General features: G+C 43.2%; 1 protein-coding gene across 1 annotated transcript; it reads right to left on the bottom strand.

The window, feature by feature from the left end:
* Window positions 1–67: 67 nt before the first annotated feature.
* On the bottom strand, window positions 68–18,821 carry ace2 (angiotensin I converting enzyme 2). The gene is made up of 18 exons (XM_055930246.1): window positions 18,579–18,821; window positions 18,119–18,277; window positions 16,185–16,278; window positions 15,350–15,496; window positions 14,300–14,412; window positions 8,100–8,205; window positions 7,896–7,993; window positions 7,538–7,710; window positions 5,736–5,962; window positions 4,296–4,440; window positions 3,973–4,071; window positions 2,980–3,102; window positions 2,693–2,871; window positions 2,385–2,443; window positions 2,171–2,271; window positions 1,856–1,972; window positions 1,368–1,562; window positions 68–205 (listed from the first exon to the last, which is right to left on the bottom strand). The coding sequence occupies exons 1-18, from the start codon at window positions 18,768–18,770 to the stop codon at window positions 109–111; spliced, it is 2,424 nt and encodes an 807-aa protein (XP_055786221.1). The 5' UTR covers window positions 18,771–18,821; the 3' UTR covers window positions 68–108.
* Between the last annotated feature and the right edge of the window lie 374 nt (window positions 18,822–19,195).

The following is a 19,195-nucleotide window of genomic DNA, read 5'->3' as shown; positions in this document are numbered from 1 at the left end:
AACGAATGATCCAACTTCTAATGTGGTCTTCTTGAAAGTGCTGTTGTTGTAGGGGGTTTTCAGATCTGTCAAGTCGTCTGTCAAACTTTCATACTGACAATCACCGACTCAGAATCCTGTCTGTTCATCCTCTTCTCCCTCAAATGTTTTGTTGGTCACGCCGTAGGGGTTCTCTGCATTCTCTTCAGCTTTCGCTGCAGATTTCCTGGCGATATAGAAGAGAAAGGACTGTGTCATGTTCATTTAAGCAATTTTAAGACACATTTTCCATATTTTATTAACAACCTCACAATTTGCAAGTGATGTAGCAACTAATTTGTCTCTTCCAGACCTGAGTTGAATACATGTGTCAAATACTTGATGTTGTTGATTTAGGTTGACTAGATAGCAGGATTAAGTTCAGGATTAAGTTCAGGATTAAGTTTGGTTCAAACTGTACTTGAACCTCTCTTTACTCTTTTCATTCCTTAAAACAACATATAGCATCTCAGTTGGTGCTGACCTAGGATCAGGTTTGCCTTTTAAATCATAATGAATACATGATTACATGGACAGGGAGGACCTGATCCTAGATCAGCACACCTACTCTGGTATGCTTTATGAACAGGGTTGCAAAATCCTGGTAACTTTGACAACATTCCCTGGTTTTCCAGAAATCCTGGTTGGAAGAATTTTGCAATCCTATAATGAATACGGCCCAAACTCACTTCTTACTGTCTCTGAACCCAGAGATAATCAACCCTGTTATGAATACGGCCCAGACTCGCTTCTTCCTGTCTCTGAAATCAGAGATGATCAACCCTGTTATGAATACGGCCCAGACTCGCTTCTTCCTGTCTCTGAAATCAGAGATGATCAACCCTGTTATGAATACGGCCCAGATTCACTTCTTCCTGTCTCTGAAATCAGAGATGATCAACCCTGTTATGAATACGGCCCAGATTCACTTCTTCCTGTCTCTGAAATCAGAGATGATCAACCCTGTTATGAATACGGCCCAGACTCACTTCTTCCTGTCTCTGAAGCCAGAGATAATCAACCCTGTTATGAATACGGCCCAGACTCACTTCTTCCTGTCTCTGAAATCAGAGATAATCAACCCTGTTATGAATACGGCCCAGATTCACTTCTTCCTGTCTCTGAAATCAGAGATGATCAACCCTGTTATGAATACGGCCCAGATTCACTTCTTCCTGTCTCTGAAATCAGAGATGATCAACCCTGTTATGAATACGGCCCAGGCTCACTTCTTCCTGTCTCTGAAGCCAGAGATAATCAACCCTGTTATGAATACGGCCCAGACTCACTTCTTCCTGTCTCTGAAATCAGAGATAATCAACCCTGTTATGAATACGGCCCAGACTCACTTCTTCCTGTCTCTGAAGCCAGAGATAATGAGGTAACAGCCCATGCAGACCACCAGTCCCATGACCACCCCAAACACCACCAGCCAGACGGTGACCGGCTGCTCCACGGGCGGGGCCAGCGTTGCTAGGAGACCCTCGAACTCCAGAGTTTTATCGTCCAGTTTGAATGCGTCGTTGATTCGACCTCTGGACATCCTAGTGAGATGGACGATGGCTTGAGTCATGGGGTTATGGGTAATGTTAGGAGTGTTTCAAGTACAAATACAATACAAATAAAACACCCATAAGAGGATTTACTGAATGCTGGCGGGAAAATGCAACTTTGTTTACGGCTGTAGTTACAGAAACCACATCAAGAATGCTACAAAGTGTTATTACTCTGTTTCAGACAGTCTTGTGGTGTCACTCAATCAGTTCGGCAGATATGATCGGGCAAAGTTTGTTTTAGCATGTGTAATCAGCTCACGTTCAAGGGTCGACTCCTTTACCTGATAGCGGCCTCTACCTCAGCTTTGGGAATGACCACGGCAGGGTTGGCAGGGTCAGTCACAACAAAGTAGAAAGAGATTCTGGCTGTCTCCTTGTAGGTGTGGATGTTCTCTGTCCTGGAACAAAGATAATAATACAATTATGTGATGTCACAAGAAGATTCTAATAAATAATATTGATACAATTATATATATACATTTTCATTCTGGAATGTGATGGGAGTGAATGACATAAAGAGAAGGAAAGCTGAGAGTGATGTCTAGGTGAACTTTTATTGTGAAGCAACCTGTGGACTTTTATTGTGAAACACTTACGTGAAAAGAGCTTCCGTCTTGTTGACCTCAAGGTAATACTGTCTCATGGCGTAGGCCATGTTGGCTTTGAACAGGTACATCTCGTTGGCGTTCCAAATGTACTGGAAGAGAGACAATTCAAGTCAGTTCAACTGGATTATATGAAGAGATTGTCCAAAAGAAAAGGTAGTGGAGCTGTTTTACAACCACAGTAAACTCAGCTTAGTGTACTCACTGCCTTGTCACCCATAGCTGCTTTCAGACTCAACCTCACTTTGTAGGCATTCTTTGAGACTGTTGAACAGACAGAAAATATGCATTATTATATATAGAATATATAACTTTTAACTATATCTCAAATTGCATAGAACTTAGTGTGAAGCGATATATTGGCTATGCACACTAGATAGTGAGCTAGATACAGAATCTGGACTCACATGGGTCCTCTGTACTTTTGTACTACTTTGTGTGAAGCGATATATTGGCTATGCACACTAGATAGTGCCCTAGTATGGATAGGGACACTACTCTATAGGGACTCACATGGGTCTTCAGCTGCTCTCCATCCTGGCTTCCTGTTGTTCTTCCTGTTTTCTTCTATTAGCCAAAAATGGAGGTCCTTGAAGTAGTCTAGGAGAGGGGCGGAGTCCATCTTCGCATTTCCTGAAATCGTCTCCAGGGCTCTGGTCCACGACTCTGACCTCCCAAACTCCAGCATCGCCCTGTAAAATGAGATTTGGTTGTTAGTTTATTGACTTGTTCATTGGCCATTCAGCATTCTCAGAAGTAGACATGACAGACGCAACAACAAACAGATTTGGTAGGAGCACCTGAGCTTGTCCCCGGCTACTGTAGAGTTGGTGATGTCACACTTGAATAAGGGTCCAGAGTGGCCAGCTGCCTCACAGAGGGCCTTCTGGAACTGGAACTGATAGATAGTCCTGGTGAAGTATCTATGACAGACAGAGACAGTCCTGGGTCAAATACAGTACATGTCCTGGTGAAGTATCTATGACAAACAGAGACAGTCCTGGGTCAAATACAGTACATGTCCTGGTGAAGTATCTATGACAGACAGAGACAGTCCTGGGTCAAATACAGTACATGTCCTGGTGAAGTATCTATGACAGACAGAGACAGTCCTGGGTCAAATACAGTACATGTCCTGGTGAAGTATCTATGACAGACAGAGACAGTCCTGGGTCAAATACAGTACATGTCCTGGTGAAGTATCTATGACAGACAGAGACAGTCCTGGGTCAAATACAGTACATGTCCTGGTGAAGTATCTATGACAGACAGAGACAGTCCTGGGTCAAATACAGTACATGTCCTGGTGAAGTATCTATGACAGACAGAGACAGTCCTGGGTCAAATACAGTACATGTCCTGGTGAAGTATCTATGACAGACAGAGACAGTCCTGGGTCAAATACATGTCTATGCTTCATCATCTCCCACCACCTAAAGCTAAATGACCTATGACAAGCTGAAGAAGCTCCAGGATAGGTCCTTCCTCATACATGGACTGTACATAGTTCTAATTCCTGAGCTAAGTGGGATTTAGTTTACCAGGTACAATGGAACCACTTTAATAGTCCCCAAAATACTAAATCTAAAATCAAGCGAAACCTCAATTGCAATTGGACCCAGATCTGCACAGAGACAGATACGGCATTACAACAAGAATGGCTGGATGTGAGGGGTGTTGAGAATGGCTGGATGTGAGGGGTATTGAGAATGGCTGGATGTGAGGGGTATTGAGAATGGCTGGATGTGAGGGGTATTGAGAATGGCTGGATGTGAGAAGTATTGAGATGAGACCTGATGAAGGAGTAGTCTCCGGACACGTGGAACAGAGCAGGCGGGTCACAGTATGTCTCATCTCTGGGTAAGGGCTCCACTACACCGACCATATCCCTCCTGGTAACAGAGTTAGCATCAATAGTTAGCATTGTAATGTCCCTACAGTGTATAGCTAAAACCAACTATGAGGTAAAAACGCTAGGCCTCCACTAGAGCTCCTTCTTTACATTGATATACAACACTGACATATTGTTTCTGACTATTTATCTCCCAACACCTAAAGCTAAATCAACTATGACCTATGACAAGCTGAAGAAGCTCCAGAAGAGGTCCTTCCTTACTTCATCTCCCACCAGCGCTGCATCCACTGGTCCTTGGGGATGGTCCCCAGGAAGACCTGCCACCTCCACTCCTCCAGCATGTAGGTGAAAGGCAGGGTGGCCACCATGGTCAGGGCCTGCTTCATCAGGAAGTTGATCTCAGTCTCTGCATTGGGGCGGGAGGAAGAGGAAGAAGTGCTGTTTGAGAGAGGGCACATCTAAAATGGTGACACTATATAGAAAATAAAGTGTAGTGGTCTCTGGTTATCCGAGACAGGAAGTCACTAGAGGAGCCATTTTGATGAAACAACGTGAAACTAAACCTACAACATGGTCTGACTCAGTGTCAATTATCCTCATCAGATATACATGTAGATTTGCTCATACCTGCCCTGGCGTTGGCCCTGAATCTGTCCCTAACCCTGGCAATGTCCTTGACCCTGTCCCTGACCCTGTCCCTGAATCTGTCCCTGACCCTGTCCCTGACCCTGTCCCTGACCCTGTCCCTGACCCTGTCCCTGAATCTGTCCCTGACCCTGTCCCTGACCCTGTCCCTGACCCTGACCCTGTCCCTGTCCTGTCCCTGTCCCTGTCCTGACCCTGTCCCTGTCCTGACCCTGACCCTGTCCTTGACCCTGTCCCTGTCCTGACCCTGACCCTGTCCTTGACCCTGTCCCTGTCCTGACCCTGACCCTGTCCTGACCCTGTCCTTGACCCTGTCTCTGTCCCTGACCCTGTCCTGACCCTGTCTCTGTCCCTGTCCCTGTCCTGACCCTGTCCTGACCCTGTCCTTGACCCTGTCTCTGTCCCTGACCCTGTCCTGACCCTGTCTCTGTCCCTGTCCTGACCCTGTCCTTGACCCTGTCCCTGTCCTGACCCTGTCCTTGACCCTGTCTCTGTCCCTGACCCTGTCCTGACCCTGTCCCTGTCCTGACCCTGTCCTGTCCCTGTCCCTGACCCTGACCCTGTCCCTGACCCTGTACCAGACCCTGTCCCTGTCCCAGACCCTGACCCTGTCCCTGACCCTGTCCTTGACCCTGTCCCTGACCCTGTCCTGTCCCTGACCCTGTCCCTGACCCTGTCCCAGACCCTGACCCTGACCCAGACCCTGACCCTGTCCCTGACCCTGTCCCTGACCCTGTCCTTGACCCTGTCCCTGACCCTGTCCTGTCCCTGTCCCTGACCCTGACCCTGTCCCTGACCCTGTCCCTGTCCCTGACCCTGTCCCTGTCCCTGACCCTGTCCCAGACCCTGTCCCTGTCCCAGACCCTGTCCCTGACCCTGGCCCTGACCCTGTCCCAGACCCTGTCCCTGACCCTGACCCTGACCCTGACTCTGTTCAGGTGTAACTCAGGAATTCCATAGACCAGCTATAACAACAACAACTGTTGTCTAACTGTTATCATCAGATCTAGATCTGCTTCTACCACTACCTGCCCCTACCCCTGACTCAGGTGTCACCTTTATCCTCGACGAAGTCGTCTGGCAGGAGTCCCAGGGCCTTCAGGTGTTTGGGGGTGGCAGCAGACAGGGACATGATCTCCCCCACGGCCTCGTGGAAGCCCTCGTTAGCCCCGTCTCTCAGCAGGTAGGACAGATTCCTGTAGGCCATCTGGTACTGGTTGTGTCCCATCTCATGGTGCGCTGTCAGGAAGTGGTCCATGTTCACCTCCGTACACATCTTGATCCTGGAAATGGGGGAAATTTAAGAAGTAGACAAAGTCAGGGAAGTACAGTATAATACAGTATAATACAGTATAATACAGAATAATACAATATAATACAGTATAATGCATTATAATATGTAAAATACAGTATATAATACAGAATAATACATAATACAGTATAATACATAATACAGTATAATACAGTATACTACGTTATAATACAGAATTATACATAATACAGTATAATACAGTATAATAGGGTATAATACATTATAAAACAGTATAATACAGAATAATACATAATACAGTATAATACGTTATAATACAGTATAATACAGAATAATACATAATACAGTATATAATACAGTATAATACGTTATAATAAAGAATAATACATAATACAGTATAATACAGTAATACAGTATATAATACAGTATAATACATTTTAATACAGTACAATACCGTATAATAAGTTCATATTTATGATTAATATTTAATCATTACAATTGATGCTGAGTGTAAGGCGGTATAGCCTACAAAATCAGATAAACTCCCTCAGATGTAATTCTACATGTGTGTACAGCATTTTGAAAAGAAGTTGAACGTGCTGAGGATTTGACCTTGATGACTTATGTTTCACAACAGAATTCCTTCATATCTTTATGACATGCTGCTGTGACTAACAGGATATGAATTATATATCAGTAGTTAGTGCATGCAATGTCTCTGTCCCTCTCTAAGGCTCTACTTACTGCGTGTCCGGGGATAAATACAGTACGAACATGATTCCTGTTACCTGGAGTCCTCTCTGTCCCTCCCTAAGGCTTGTCACTCTGCATGTCCTGGGCTAAGTGAACGGAAAGGGGGATACCTAGTTTGTTGTACAACTGAATGCATTCAACCAAAATGTGTCTTCCGGATTTAACCCAACCCCTCTGAATTAGAGAGGTGCTGAGGGCCGCCTTAATCGTCGTCCACGTCATCAACACCCGGGGAGCAGTTGTTGTTGGAGGTTAACTGCCTTGCTCAAAGGCAGAACAGCAGATGTAACAGTTTAACTTTATTCCGTCCCCTCGCCCCGACCCGGGCGCACTCTGCACACATCAACAACAGTCACCCACGAAGCATCGTTACCCATCGCTCCACAAAAGCCGCGGCCCTTGCAGAGCAAGGGGAACCACTACTTCAAGGTCTCAAAGCGAGTGACGTCACCGATTGAAACGCTATTAGCGCGCACCACCGCTAACTAGCTAGCCATTTCACATCGGTTACACTCACCCCCCTTTCGACCTCCTCCTTTTCCGCAGCAACCAGGGATCCGGGTCAACAGCATCAATGTAACAGTTTAACTTTAGTCCGTCCCCTTGCCCCGACCCGGGCGCGAACCAGGGACCCTCTGCACACATCAACAAGTGACATCACCGATTGAAAGGCCTTAGCGCGCACCACCGCTAACTAGCTAGCCATTTCACATCCGTTACACAGAGTTGTCCACCTTGCCTGCTCAGGGAGTCAAACCAGCGACCTTTTGGTTACTGGCCCAATGCTCTTAACCGCTAGGCTAGTTAAATGCAGGATGAATACGATTCCTGTTACCTGAAGTCCTCTCTGTTCCCCATGTCCCAGGCTGTAGGGTGGCACACCACCTTCCTGCCATCAGTAGGTTTCTCCAGCATAGAGTCCTTCCAGAAGTTATCGAACATCTTGTATAGACCCACCGACATGAAAAACTTCTCTGCTTCTTGGAACAGTCTGTCCTTAGGCCATTTCTGGGAATTACAGAAAATGTGTTTAACTCACGGTGTATTTTAGGGGGTAAGAATTGAAAGTAACAGAAGTCACTATTAAAGTCAAACTTGTTTCCTTCAGATCCAACCCACGATTCCTAGTCTACAATTTTCAAGGTTTATATTGGATACATAAAATAGCAGATCATTATTTAGTTTCACTCAACCTGTGCGATCATAGTGTCCGTCACATCAATATCGGTTTTCTCTGGAAAAGGGGTTGAGATGGGGTAAAGACCTGTCCAAAACCTTCCCCACATGTCACCTGAAAAAGGTCATTAGAGAGAGAGAGAGAGAAGACCTTCATAAACTGAATCCGTCATGTACCAGCAGTGTTGGAGCAAAAGCTGACCCCTGTCCAGTGACCTTACCCAGTAGATGTGCAGGTAAGCCTCCCTCTGGGTGGATGTGTTCAGGGTGTTTGGCCTGCAGCTTAGCCCTCACATAGGCATGCAGCTCAATGTAGAGGGGGAGGATCTGGACAGACACAATAGAGGTGCAATATAACATAAAAACACAATTTCTTTCATGTGGCAAGTCGGATTCATGTGGCAAGTCGGGAGTAACGGATTACATATAACGGATTCCAAAAATCTAACTCTAATTCGTTATGTTCCCAGCAAGAATATTGTAATCAGATTACCGATACCGATATGATTACTTCTAGTATTACTTTTAAATTCAGAAAGGAAACAAACAAATTATTTGACACCTTTTTGTTTCTCAATGACATTCAAATCAGCATTGATAAAAGGGGCACATTTTTATACCGAGGTTAAGCCAGTTTCAGGTTGGATATTCCATGGATATTCGCCTGTAGTTTTCCTTAGTCCACCAACAGCAATTAGGGACCGTCTACATAGTGACAAATCACATTTTTCACATTTCAATAGCTCTTTAACCATTACTGCTAAAACGTTCAAAACTGATTGTAGCTAACCCGATGGCATAGACACACATTGTACACACTTTCTTTTGTCGATTTACATCTCGCACTATTTTAAATTTTTATTATTTTTTTACATTTTTGAATTTCAATAGCTCATTGGTCATATGACCTACTGACTTAAACAAGGTTCAGAATGTCCATTGAATACACGTGTATATTGCACACCCTCTAGTTTGTCCATTTTCATCTCACACGTTTTTACATGAATTTTTCCAAATGTAAAATGTCAATAGCTACTTGGTCATGTGGCCTACCGACCTCGAACAAGGTTCAGAATGTCCACTGACTCTGCCTTCATATCGCACACTCTGATGTTTGTCTAGTTTCATCTCATGCTATTAGATTAAATCTGTAAGCTTTGCAGGTCTTCATTTTACATCGGTGTTAAAAAAAAAATTTGAAGTTAACAAATGTTCCAGCCTCTCAATAACTAGCTTTCACATGGACACTGAAAATATCCGCAAATGGCTGTATGTGGTATGGAACAAGGACAGGAGAGGTGTTCAAACAGAGGTGCTTAAATTAAAGGAAGGCGCACAGGAAGACCTCATGAAAAACAACGTTTCATATGCTCTTTTTAATCACAGTAATAGGCAGTGATTTGTCAGTCAGAGTGAGCTTGATAATGTGAAAGAATCCTTTTTGTAGCATCACTTTCATATACTGTACATTAAGACAAATCCTTCTACGTTGAGGATTAGCACACAGTTTACATCACCTGATAATGACTTGATTTCTGAGTGCATTCACAACAAGCCACCTGCAGACAACTTACAAAATGCAATAGTGCATTTGAGGGTTCGTTTTGCTGATGAAAATAGTTATGTGATGCATGGCCTACTATTTCTAACTGGAAAAATACATTCCTACATATTTTGTGCAACACCAAAATGTATAACATTCACACCACAACTACACTTTGAAACTACAGTTTTTTTCCTGTGCAGTTGTAACCGATGTGAAATGTCTAGCTAGTTAGCGGTGGTGCGCGCTAATAGCCTTTCAATTAGTGACGTCACTCGCTCTGAGACCTTGAAGTAGTTGTTCCCCTTGCTCTGCAAGGGCCGTGGCTTTTGTGGCGCGATGGGTAACGATCCTTCGTGGGTGTCAGTTGTCTATGTGTGCAGAGGGTTCCTGGTTCGAGCCCAGGTAGGGGTGAGGAGAGGGACGGCAGCAGTACTGTTACACAGTGATCAACTTACATTTTTATAGTTTTTTGTATTTCTGAGTGACGTAAAGGTATCGACATAGTGAATAATTCACTTTTAATGTCATTACAGAAAACATACAACAACAACAACAAAATTATTGAGTTAACAACACATTGGAAACAGAGCGTGTCATGAAACTGGCAAATAAAGATGACAATGGAAAGGGAAATATTGATGATGGCCAGAAATTCAGTCAACACCAACTAGATCATTACTCCAGAGACAGAGGGCCAGAAGGTGAGGAAGAGGCTCTAGAGGACAGGAAAGATGACATACAAGCACAACGTGATGAAGAGTACTCCAGAGACAGAGGGCCAGAATGTGAGGCAGAGGCTCTAGAGGACAGGAAAGATGACATACAAGCACAACGTGATGAAGAGTACTCTGGAGACAGAGGGCCAGAAGGTGAGGAAGAGGCTCTAGAGGACAGGAAAGATGACATACAAGCACAACGTGATGAAGAGTACTCTGGAGACAGAGGGACAGAAGGTGAGGAAGAGGCTCTAGAGGACAGGAAAGATGACATACAAGCACAACGTGATGAAGAGTACTCTGGAGACAGAGGGCCAGAAGGTGAGGAAGAGGCTCTAGAGGACAGGAAAGATGACATACAAGCACAACGTGATGAAGAGTACTCTGGAGACAGAGGGACAGAAGGTGAGGAAGAGGCTCTAGAGGACAGGAAAGATGACATACAAGCACAACGTGATGAAGAGTACTCTGGAGACAGAGAGACAGAAGGTGAGGAAGAGGCTCTAGAGGACAGGAAAGATGACATACAAGCACAACGTGATGAAGAGTACTCCAGAGACAGAGGGCCAGAAGGTGAGGCAGAGACTCTAGAGGACAGGAAAGATGACATACAAGCACAACGTGATGAAGAGTACTCCAGAGACAGAGGGCCAGAAGGTGAGGAAGAGGCTCTAGAGGACAGGAAAGATGACATACAAGCACAACGTGATGAAGAGTACTCTGGAGACAGAGGGACAGAAGGTGAGGAAGAGGCTCTAGAGGACAGGAAAGATGACATACAAGCACAACGTGATGAAGAGTACTCCAGAGACAGAGGGCCAGAATGTGAGGCAGAGGCTCTAGAGGACAGGAAAGATGACATACAAGCACAACGTGATGAAGAGTACTCTGGAGACAGAGGGCCAGAAGGTGAGGAAGAGGCTCTAGAGGACAGGAAAGATGACATACAAGCACAACGTGATGAAGAGTACTCTGGAGACAGAGGGACAGAAGGTGAGGAAGAGGCTCTAGAGGACAGGAAAGATGACATACAAGCACAACGTGATGAAGAGTACTCTGGAGACAGAGGGCCAGAAGGTGAGGAAGAGGCTCTAGAGGACAGGAAAGACGACATACAAGCACAACGTGATGAAGAGTACTCTGGAGACAAAGGGACAGAAGGTGAGGAAGAGGCTCTAGAGGACAGGAAAGATGACATACAAGCACAACGTGATGAAGAGTACTCTGGAGACAGAGAGACAGAAGGTGAGGAAGAGGCTCTAGAGGACAGGAAAGATGACATACAAGCACAACGTGATGAAGAGTACTCCAGAGACAGAGGGCCAGAAGGTGAGGAAGAGGCTCTAGAGGACAGGAAAGATGACATACAAGCACAATGTGATGAAGAGTACTCCAGAGACAGAGGAACAGAAGGTGAGGAAGAGGCTCTAGAGGACAGGAAAGATGACATACAAGCACAACGTGATGAAGAGTACTCTGGAGACAGAGGGACAGAAGGTGAGGAAGAGGCTCTAGAGGACAGGAACGATGACATACAAGCACAACGTGATGAAGAGTACTCTGGAGACAGAGGGCCAGAAGGTGAGGAAGAGGCTCTAGAGGACAGGAAAGATGACATACAAGCACAACGTGATGAAGAGTACTCTGGAGACAGAGGGCCAGAAGGTGAGGAAGAGGCTCTAGAGGACAGAAAAGATGACATACAAGCACAACGTGATGAAGAGTACTCCAGAGACAGAGGGCCAGAACAAGTGAGTGATGCTAAAACAATGACCAGACCAGGGGCAAAGTCATTTTACATTTCCATTAAGATGGACAGGTGGAAGAAAATAAAGCCCTTACCAGGTCCCTCAAATCTACAACAGCCGTGGACAGACGTGCTGTATTCTGAATTTAATAAGGTCAATCCATGCTGCACCTTGGAATTCAAATACCAGCATATCAAAGCTAGTCACAGCCGAAAAAAAGCCTCACCTTACTTCTGTGCCTCGGCCACCTGCACCTTTCAGTTGTGTAAATCGAAATACATGTTTAGATTACAAAAAAGGCCTAGCAAATATAGCAAATATGTCAACATCATGGTATTCAGATTTGGTGAGGTGACACCCCAACGAAATGAGAGAAGATGTAGGCCTGTAAGATATACATTTTTAATTTAGAAAAATGTATGAAAAATCTTGTGAGATGAAAATGGACAAACTAAAGGGTGTGCGATATAGAAGGGTCTTCAGTGGACATTCTGGACCTTGTTTTAAGTCATTAAGTCACATGACCAAGGAGCTATTGACATTTTAAATTTGGAAAAATTCATGTAAAAACATGTGAGATGAAAATGGACTAACTAAAGGGTGTGCAATGTGTAGGCCCACTGAGTGGACATCCTGAATCTTGTTTGAAGTCAGTAGGTCACATGACCAAGGAGCTATTGAAATTCAAATGTAAAAAAAAAAAAAAAGTTTGTACTTTGTTTATGCTCCCTAACTAATTCAACTAGGAATACAAAATGCTGCTCACATTTCCACATGTTTATTAGCTTTGGAAAGCGAATTAATGTCCAAATCTAGTGTGCGCAATTTTTCCAACATCATGACACTTATTTGGAGTCTGTGGCTCAAGTAATTTGAAAGCTATTGAGGTTTGAATGCGCGAATATCCGTCGAATATCCAACTTGAAACTGTCTTTACCTCGGTCATTTTTATTTGTTCTGCCTGAGCGAGTCTGACCACAAATTAGAGACCACTATGATGACACAACAAATGCGTTTGATGGATCGCAGGAATATGCTTTTGTAGGCTACAGTCCAAACTATGTCTTCCGATGTAGTGACTGCTGTCGGCATCCAAAGGTTGTCCAACTTGAGTAGTAGTGGTGTAGTCTACAGCGATACGGATATCACTTATTACTGATATCTAGGCTGCATAGCGCATAGACTGCTGCGCTCTCATTTAGCTATTAGCGCCTTACGGATTGTGGTTGTTGTGAATGTGGATGTTGTGGGTGGCTGTTCACAAATGTATATGTGTATTTTAACCCAATAATGGTTGAATATAAGAAGTTTAAGCTGCCTATAAATCGTGGTTTTTATGACAGAACCAAACGGAAGCAAACAGAGCAAAACAATAGTTTCTATTGGACAAATTCAGGTAGGTCCCTCCCCGTTTCGTCCAGTTTGCTTCCGTCTAAGAAACGTTTTGCAACAGAATAGGCGTAATGAATATTCCAGTATACAGCCAGTATAAAATGCGTTCTTGCAACCGCTTCATAGTGCGGATCCCAGCCTATGGAATAAAAGTTTGAGGCAGTTCCTCCCTTCTCAACGCCCCCGTGGTATTTTTCTACATATTGTCAAATAAATAAATAATTTAAGATGACCACGAGAAAGCCCAATCAGTATTCTTTAAGATCAAGGGGTATTAAATGAATTGGAATGACAGGAAATCTGTCAGACTCTGGTGTTTAATGTAAAAATATAGCCTAATCCTATTATTATCTATACAGTAGTAGAAAGCAATGGGTTAAAAGAAGCCTACATAACCAACCCATGAAGTAGAATGTAACATCCATATATGGCGAGCTATGTAAACATTAACATTGATTTATCCTGCAATGGATGTTGTTCAGTAGGTAATATTATTTTTTGTCTTCTAATGCCGCTTAAGCAGGTTGACGTTTATTGGGATGAGTCTTGTCCTGGAGGCAGAACTGAGCGATTTCAGGTATATGGGCCAGCTGCAGAGTCAAAATTAGCGCAGTGCACGCTAACCAGGTCGCAAGGTGTACGGTGTTTCCTCCGACACGTTGGTGCGGCTGGCTTCCGGGTTGGATGCGCGCTGTGTTAAAGAGGCAGTGCGGCTTGGTTGGATTGTGTTTCGGAGGACGCATGGCTTTCGACCTTCGTCTCTCCCAAGTCAGTGCGGGAGTTGTAGCGATGAGACAAGACAGTAACTACTAACAATTGGATCCCACGAAATTGGGGAGAAAAAGGGGGTAAAATAAATAAATAAAAGTAATATATACAATAACAAATACATCCAATAATACAAAATAGTATCAATAATATTTTATTAACAGTGTTTTTGCTACATACGATACATTTAATTTGTATGTGAGAAAAGCTCAGCGTAGTTGAAGCACCACCACCAACAGTCGACAACATACCTCTTTGTAAATGCGCCTCACATCGATCATCAGTTGGCCCCTGGCGTAGTTGTACGGGCTCTCATCGGTAGTTTCATAGTTGGACCTCCAATAATCTCCGTAGTCCTCATAACCTGTGGCGATAGATATAGTAGTAGTTGGACAGGTTTGTAGTAGTAGTATAGTAGTTGTGCAGTAGTAGTATAGTAGTAATATAGTAGTAGTATAGTAGTGGTATATTGGTAATATATTATTTGTAGTATAGTAAGATAGTAGTAGTATAGTAATATAGTAGTTGTAGTAGTAGTTTTAGTAGTCGTAATATAGTAGTAGTAGTAGTAGCAGTAATATAGTAGTAATAGTATTAGTAGTAGTCATAGTAGTAGTATAAGTATAGTAGTAATAATAATAGTAGTAGTAGTAATTATAGCAGTAGTAGTAGTAGTTTTAGTAGTAGTATTAGTAATAGTAATATAGTAGTAGTAGTAGTAGTAGTAGCAGTGATATAGTAGTAATAATATTATTAGTAGTATAAGTATAGTAGTAGTAGTAGTAATAGTAGTATAAGTATAGTAGTGGTAATAGTAGTAGTAATTATAGCAGTAGTAGTAGTAGTATAATAGATGTGCTGTGGTAGTAGTAGTAGTAGTAGTAGTAGTAGTAGTAGTAACAGTAACAGTAGTATAAGTATAGTAGTACTAGTAATAATAGTAGTAGTAATTATAGCAGTAGTAGTAGTAGTATAGTAGATGTGCTGTAGTAGTAGTAGTAGTAGTAGTAGTAGTAGTATAGTAGATGTGCTGTGGTAGTAGTAGTAGTAGTAGTAATAGTAGTAATTATAGCAGTAGTAATAGTAGTATAGGAGATGTGCTGTAGTATAGTAGTAGTAGTAGTAGTAGTAGTAGTAGTAGTAGTATAAGTATAGTAGTAATAGTAATAATAGTAGTAGTAATTATAGCAGTAGTAATAGTAGTATAGTAGAGGTGCTGTAGTAGTAGTAGTAGTAGTAGTAGTAGTAGTAGTAGTATAGTAGAGGTGCTGTGGTAGTAGTAGTAGTATTAGTAGGTCTACCATTGAGTTTGGCAGCTTCGTTCTTAAGGTCCACATAGTCTTCATATAGAGGCCTCATCTTCTTCCCTACCTCCACTCTCCAGCCCTCCCATACATGCAGACGCTCATAGTAGTCACTGTCCATGTTGGCCATTACACTCTCCAGCCCTAGACATTAGACACAGCAGTAAACCAGTTGAAATAAGGATAGTTCATATTTGATATAGAACCTCAGTACACCAGTATTTTTGTCCATTCCCTTGTATTTTTGTTATTCTTTTATGTGTACTCGCATACAGGAATATCATTGAGCTGGGGTTCCTTTTTTCATACACAACATTAAACCACTATCTGACCTCAGATTTCTGAAGCCACCTCCCTCACCAAGACATCCAAGCACCAAAACCTGAAGTGAGGAGACACCTTTTACAAGAAATACTATTCCTTCAAAACTAGGGGAGTTTTTTGGCAGGGCTTTTTGTTGTTGAAGTATCTGACAGAGTGACTAGTAGTCTTGAGATTTACCGTTTTTATAGAAGTCTAGGGTCTGCATCCCACTGGTACACAATTTAGTACACTACTTTTGACCCTAAATAGTGCACTACTTTTGAGCCTATATTTTGCTCTACGTTTGACACTACTCGGGCCCTGGTCAAAAGTAGTGCACTATATAGGGAATAGAGTGCCATTTGGGACTCAGTCAATTACCTTGGACATCCGTAAAAGGGCAGTCGGTCGTAAAGTCAGGTTGCCACAGCTGCTGATAGTTGGTACTTTGTACCCATACCAAATGTCACCCACTTCATTACTTAGTGTCCTACTTTCACCCAGAGCCATGTGGGAGTCCGGCCTTTACCTGGTTCCAAAGTTTGACAGTCGAAGGGGTCTTCTCTCTTGCACACCGTGCCTGTACTGTAGATGGAGCTCATCTCATTCATCACTTTGTTCAGCTGACATGAAATACAACAACAACAACAACATTAACAACAACAACATTAACAACATTAACAACAACAACAACATTAACAACAACAACAACAACAACACAAACAAGTTATGCTATGTTGTGGTATCACAATGATTTGACTAGCCTGTTCCCGTGAGTATTTGACTAGCCTGTTCCCGTGAGTATTTGACTAGCCTGTTCCCATGAGTATTTGACTGGCCTGTTCCCGTGACTATTTGACTAGCCTGTTCCCGTTAGTATTTGACTAGCCTGTTCCCGTGAGTATTTGACTAGCCTGTTCCCGTGAGTATTTGACTAGCCTGTTCCCGTGAGTATTTGACTAGCCTGTTCCCGTGACTATTTGACTAGCCTGTTCCCGTGAGTATTTGACTGGCCTGTTCCCGTGAGTATTTGACTAGCCTGTTCCCGTGAGTATTTGACTAGCCTGTTCCCGTGAGTATTTGGCTAGCCTGTTCCCGTGAGTATTTGACTAGCCTGTTCCCGTGAGTATTTGACTAGCCTGTTCCCGTGAGTATTTGGCTAGCCTGTTCCCGTGAGTATTTGACTGGCCTGTTCCCATGAGTATTTGACTAGCCTGTTCCCGTGAGTATTTGACTAGCCTATTCCCGTGAGTATTTGACTAGCCTGTTCCCGTGAGTATTTGACTAGCCTGTTCCTGTGAGTATTTGACTAGCCTGTTCCCGTGAGTATTTGACTAGCCTGTTCCCGTGAGTATTTGGCTAGCCTGTTCCCGTGAGTATTTGACTAGCCTGTTCCCGTGAGTATTTGGCTAGCCTGTTCCCATGAGTATTTGATTAGCCTGTTCCCGTGAGTATTTGGCTAGCCTGTTCCCATGAGTATTTGATTAGCCTGTTCCTGTGAGTATTTGACTAGCCTGTTCCCGTGAGTATTTGACTAGCCTGTTCCCGTTAGTATTTGGCCTTTATACAGATTTACTGTGACAGTCAGACTAATATAAGAGATGAGGACAGTCAGACTAATAGAAGAGATGAGGACAGTCAGACTAATTGAAGAGATGAGGACAGTCAGACTAATAGAAGAGATGAGGTCAGTCAGACTAATAGAAGAGATGAGGACAGTCAGACTAATAGAAGAGATGAGGACAGTCAGACTAATAGAAGAGATGAGGACAGTCAGACTAATAGAAGAGATGAGGACAGTCAGACTAATAGAAGAGATGAGGACAGTCAGACTAATTGAAGAGATGAGGACAGTCAGACTAATAGAAGAGATGAGGACAGTCAGACTAATAGAAGAGATGAGGACAGTCAGACTAATAGAGGAGATGAGGACAGTCAGACTAATAGAAGAGATGAGGACAGTCAGACTAATAGAAGAGATGAGGACAGTCAGACTAATAGAAGAGATGAGGACAGTCAGACTAATAGAAGAGATGAGGACAGTCAGACCAATAGAAGAGATGAGGACAGTCAGACTAATAGAAGAGATGAGGACAGTCAGACTAATAGAAGAGATGAGGACAGTCAGACCAATAGAAGAGATGAGGACAGTCAGACTAATAGAAGAGATGAGGACAGTCAGACTAATAGAAGAGATGAGGACAGTCAGACTAATTGAAGAGATGAGGACAGTCAGACTAATTGAAGAGATGAGGACAGTCAGACTAATAGAAGAGATGAGGACAGAAAACAAAGCTATCTTACATGTGGACTGAAAGAGGACCACAATGGAAAGAAGTCCTCTAGTCAATGATTTTAAATGCATTGTACCCGCATGTTGGTGAATTGTGATTTTAAAAGGTTAAATCATTCAAATCAAGAAGAAGAAAAAGATCAGAGACAGCAGTAAAGAATGTGTCTTACATGCGCCGCTTTGTCTGCGGACAGGACCCCAGAGCCCTTGTCCTGGAGGGAAGTCAGCTGGAGTTTGATCAATGGATTACTGATCTGATCGATTGGAAAGTTCTCCGACTCCTTGGATACTTTGCTGTAGTATTCCCCCCAGATTGCGCTCTGTACACCCTGAAACCATAACAAAACATTGACAGAAATGACATTTGATTCATAATATTAACAATACCATACACTAGACAATATAAAATAAATAGTTGTCTGTCTGGAGTTATGTGTTGAGATGTAGCCTACCAATCCAAAATTGACAGCAATATACCATTATTAACATTGTTCAGAACCAGAACCATAGATCCACCGTGTTTGTCAGTCCAGTCTTGTGGACCCCAGCTATAGGCCATAGGGGTCTCTGAAGATGGCTTTGAAACTCTGCCTTTCATTAATGCCACTTTAAATCGACCAGAAAACTCACCAGTTTGTCTAAATTCTCCTGGGAAATATCTGTGTTGTACGCCCATGATGCCAGGGAATACTGATACATGAGATGAGTAGCGTTCCCATCAAACTGGTCCAGAAACTCCTGTGCCCTTCTCTCTAAGTCCGACTGTGCTGCCACACAGGCCACAGCAATCAGCCCCACTAGAAGAAGCCTGGTCATAGACATCCTGTATGAATATCCCCTACGGCCACACTGAGACCACTTCAGTTTCTTATTCACGTATATCTAACTCTAATGGCTGTCCTCGACCTTTGGTCAGAGTCATAACTCCAGGGTTTATCTTGTCCTTTATACCCAGATTGGTGGATAGAAGGGTACAGTGTACGTCAGTGGGCCAGCTATCGCACGGCGGACGGGCTACTATCTCAAACATAACATTGCCTTTGTTCTACAACTATAACATTGTCTTTGTTCTACAACTATAACATTGCCTTTGTTCTACAACTATAACATTGTCTTTGTTCTACAACTATAACATTGTCTTTGTTCTACAACTATAACATTGTCTTGAAGTTACTGACAGTTTCTAAGTCTTGCTGTAACTTCTGCACTGAGACAGTGAATATGTACATGTTGTAGGTGTGTGTGTG

This window comes from Salvelinus fontinalis, chromosome 7 (assembly GCF_029448725.1).
Source record: "Salvelinus fontinalis isolate EN_2023a chromosome 7, ASM2944872v1, whole genome shotgun sequence".
NCBI classification, from domain to species: domain Eukaryota; kingdom Metazoa; phylum Chordata; class Actinopteri; order Salmoniformes; family Salmonidae; genus Salvelinus; species Salvelinus fontinalis.
This window is presented reverse-complemented; position numbering and strand designations above follow the sequence as displayed.

Bases quoted from the DNA above. Each gene is read 5' to 3' on its own strand.
- ace2 (XM_055930246.1), bottom strand. From the start codon at position 18,770: ATGTCTATGACCAGGCTTCTTCTAGTGGGGCTGATTGCTGTGGCCTGT. The intron at 14,413-15,349 runs GTAGACCTACTA...CTATCGCCACAG, and splicing joins CGAAGCTGCCAAACTCAATG to GTTATGAGGACTACGGAGAT. The intron at 7,711-7,895 runs GTTGAGTGAAAC...TGTAATTCCCAG, and splicing joins CGGACACTATGATCGCACAG to AAATGGCCTAAGGACAGACT.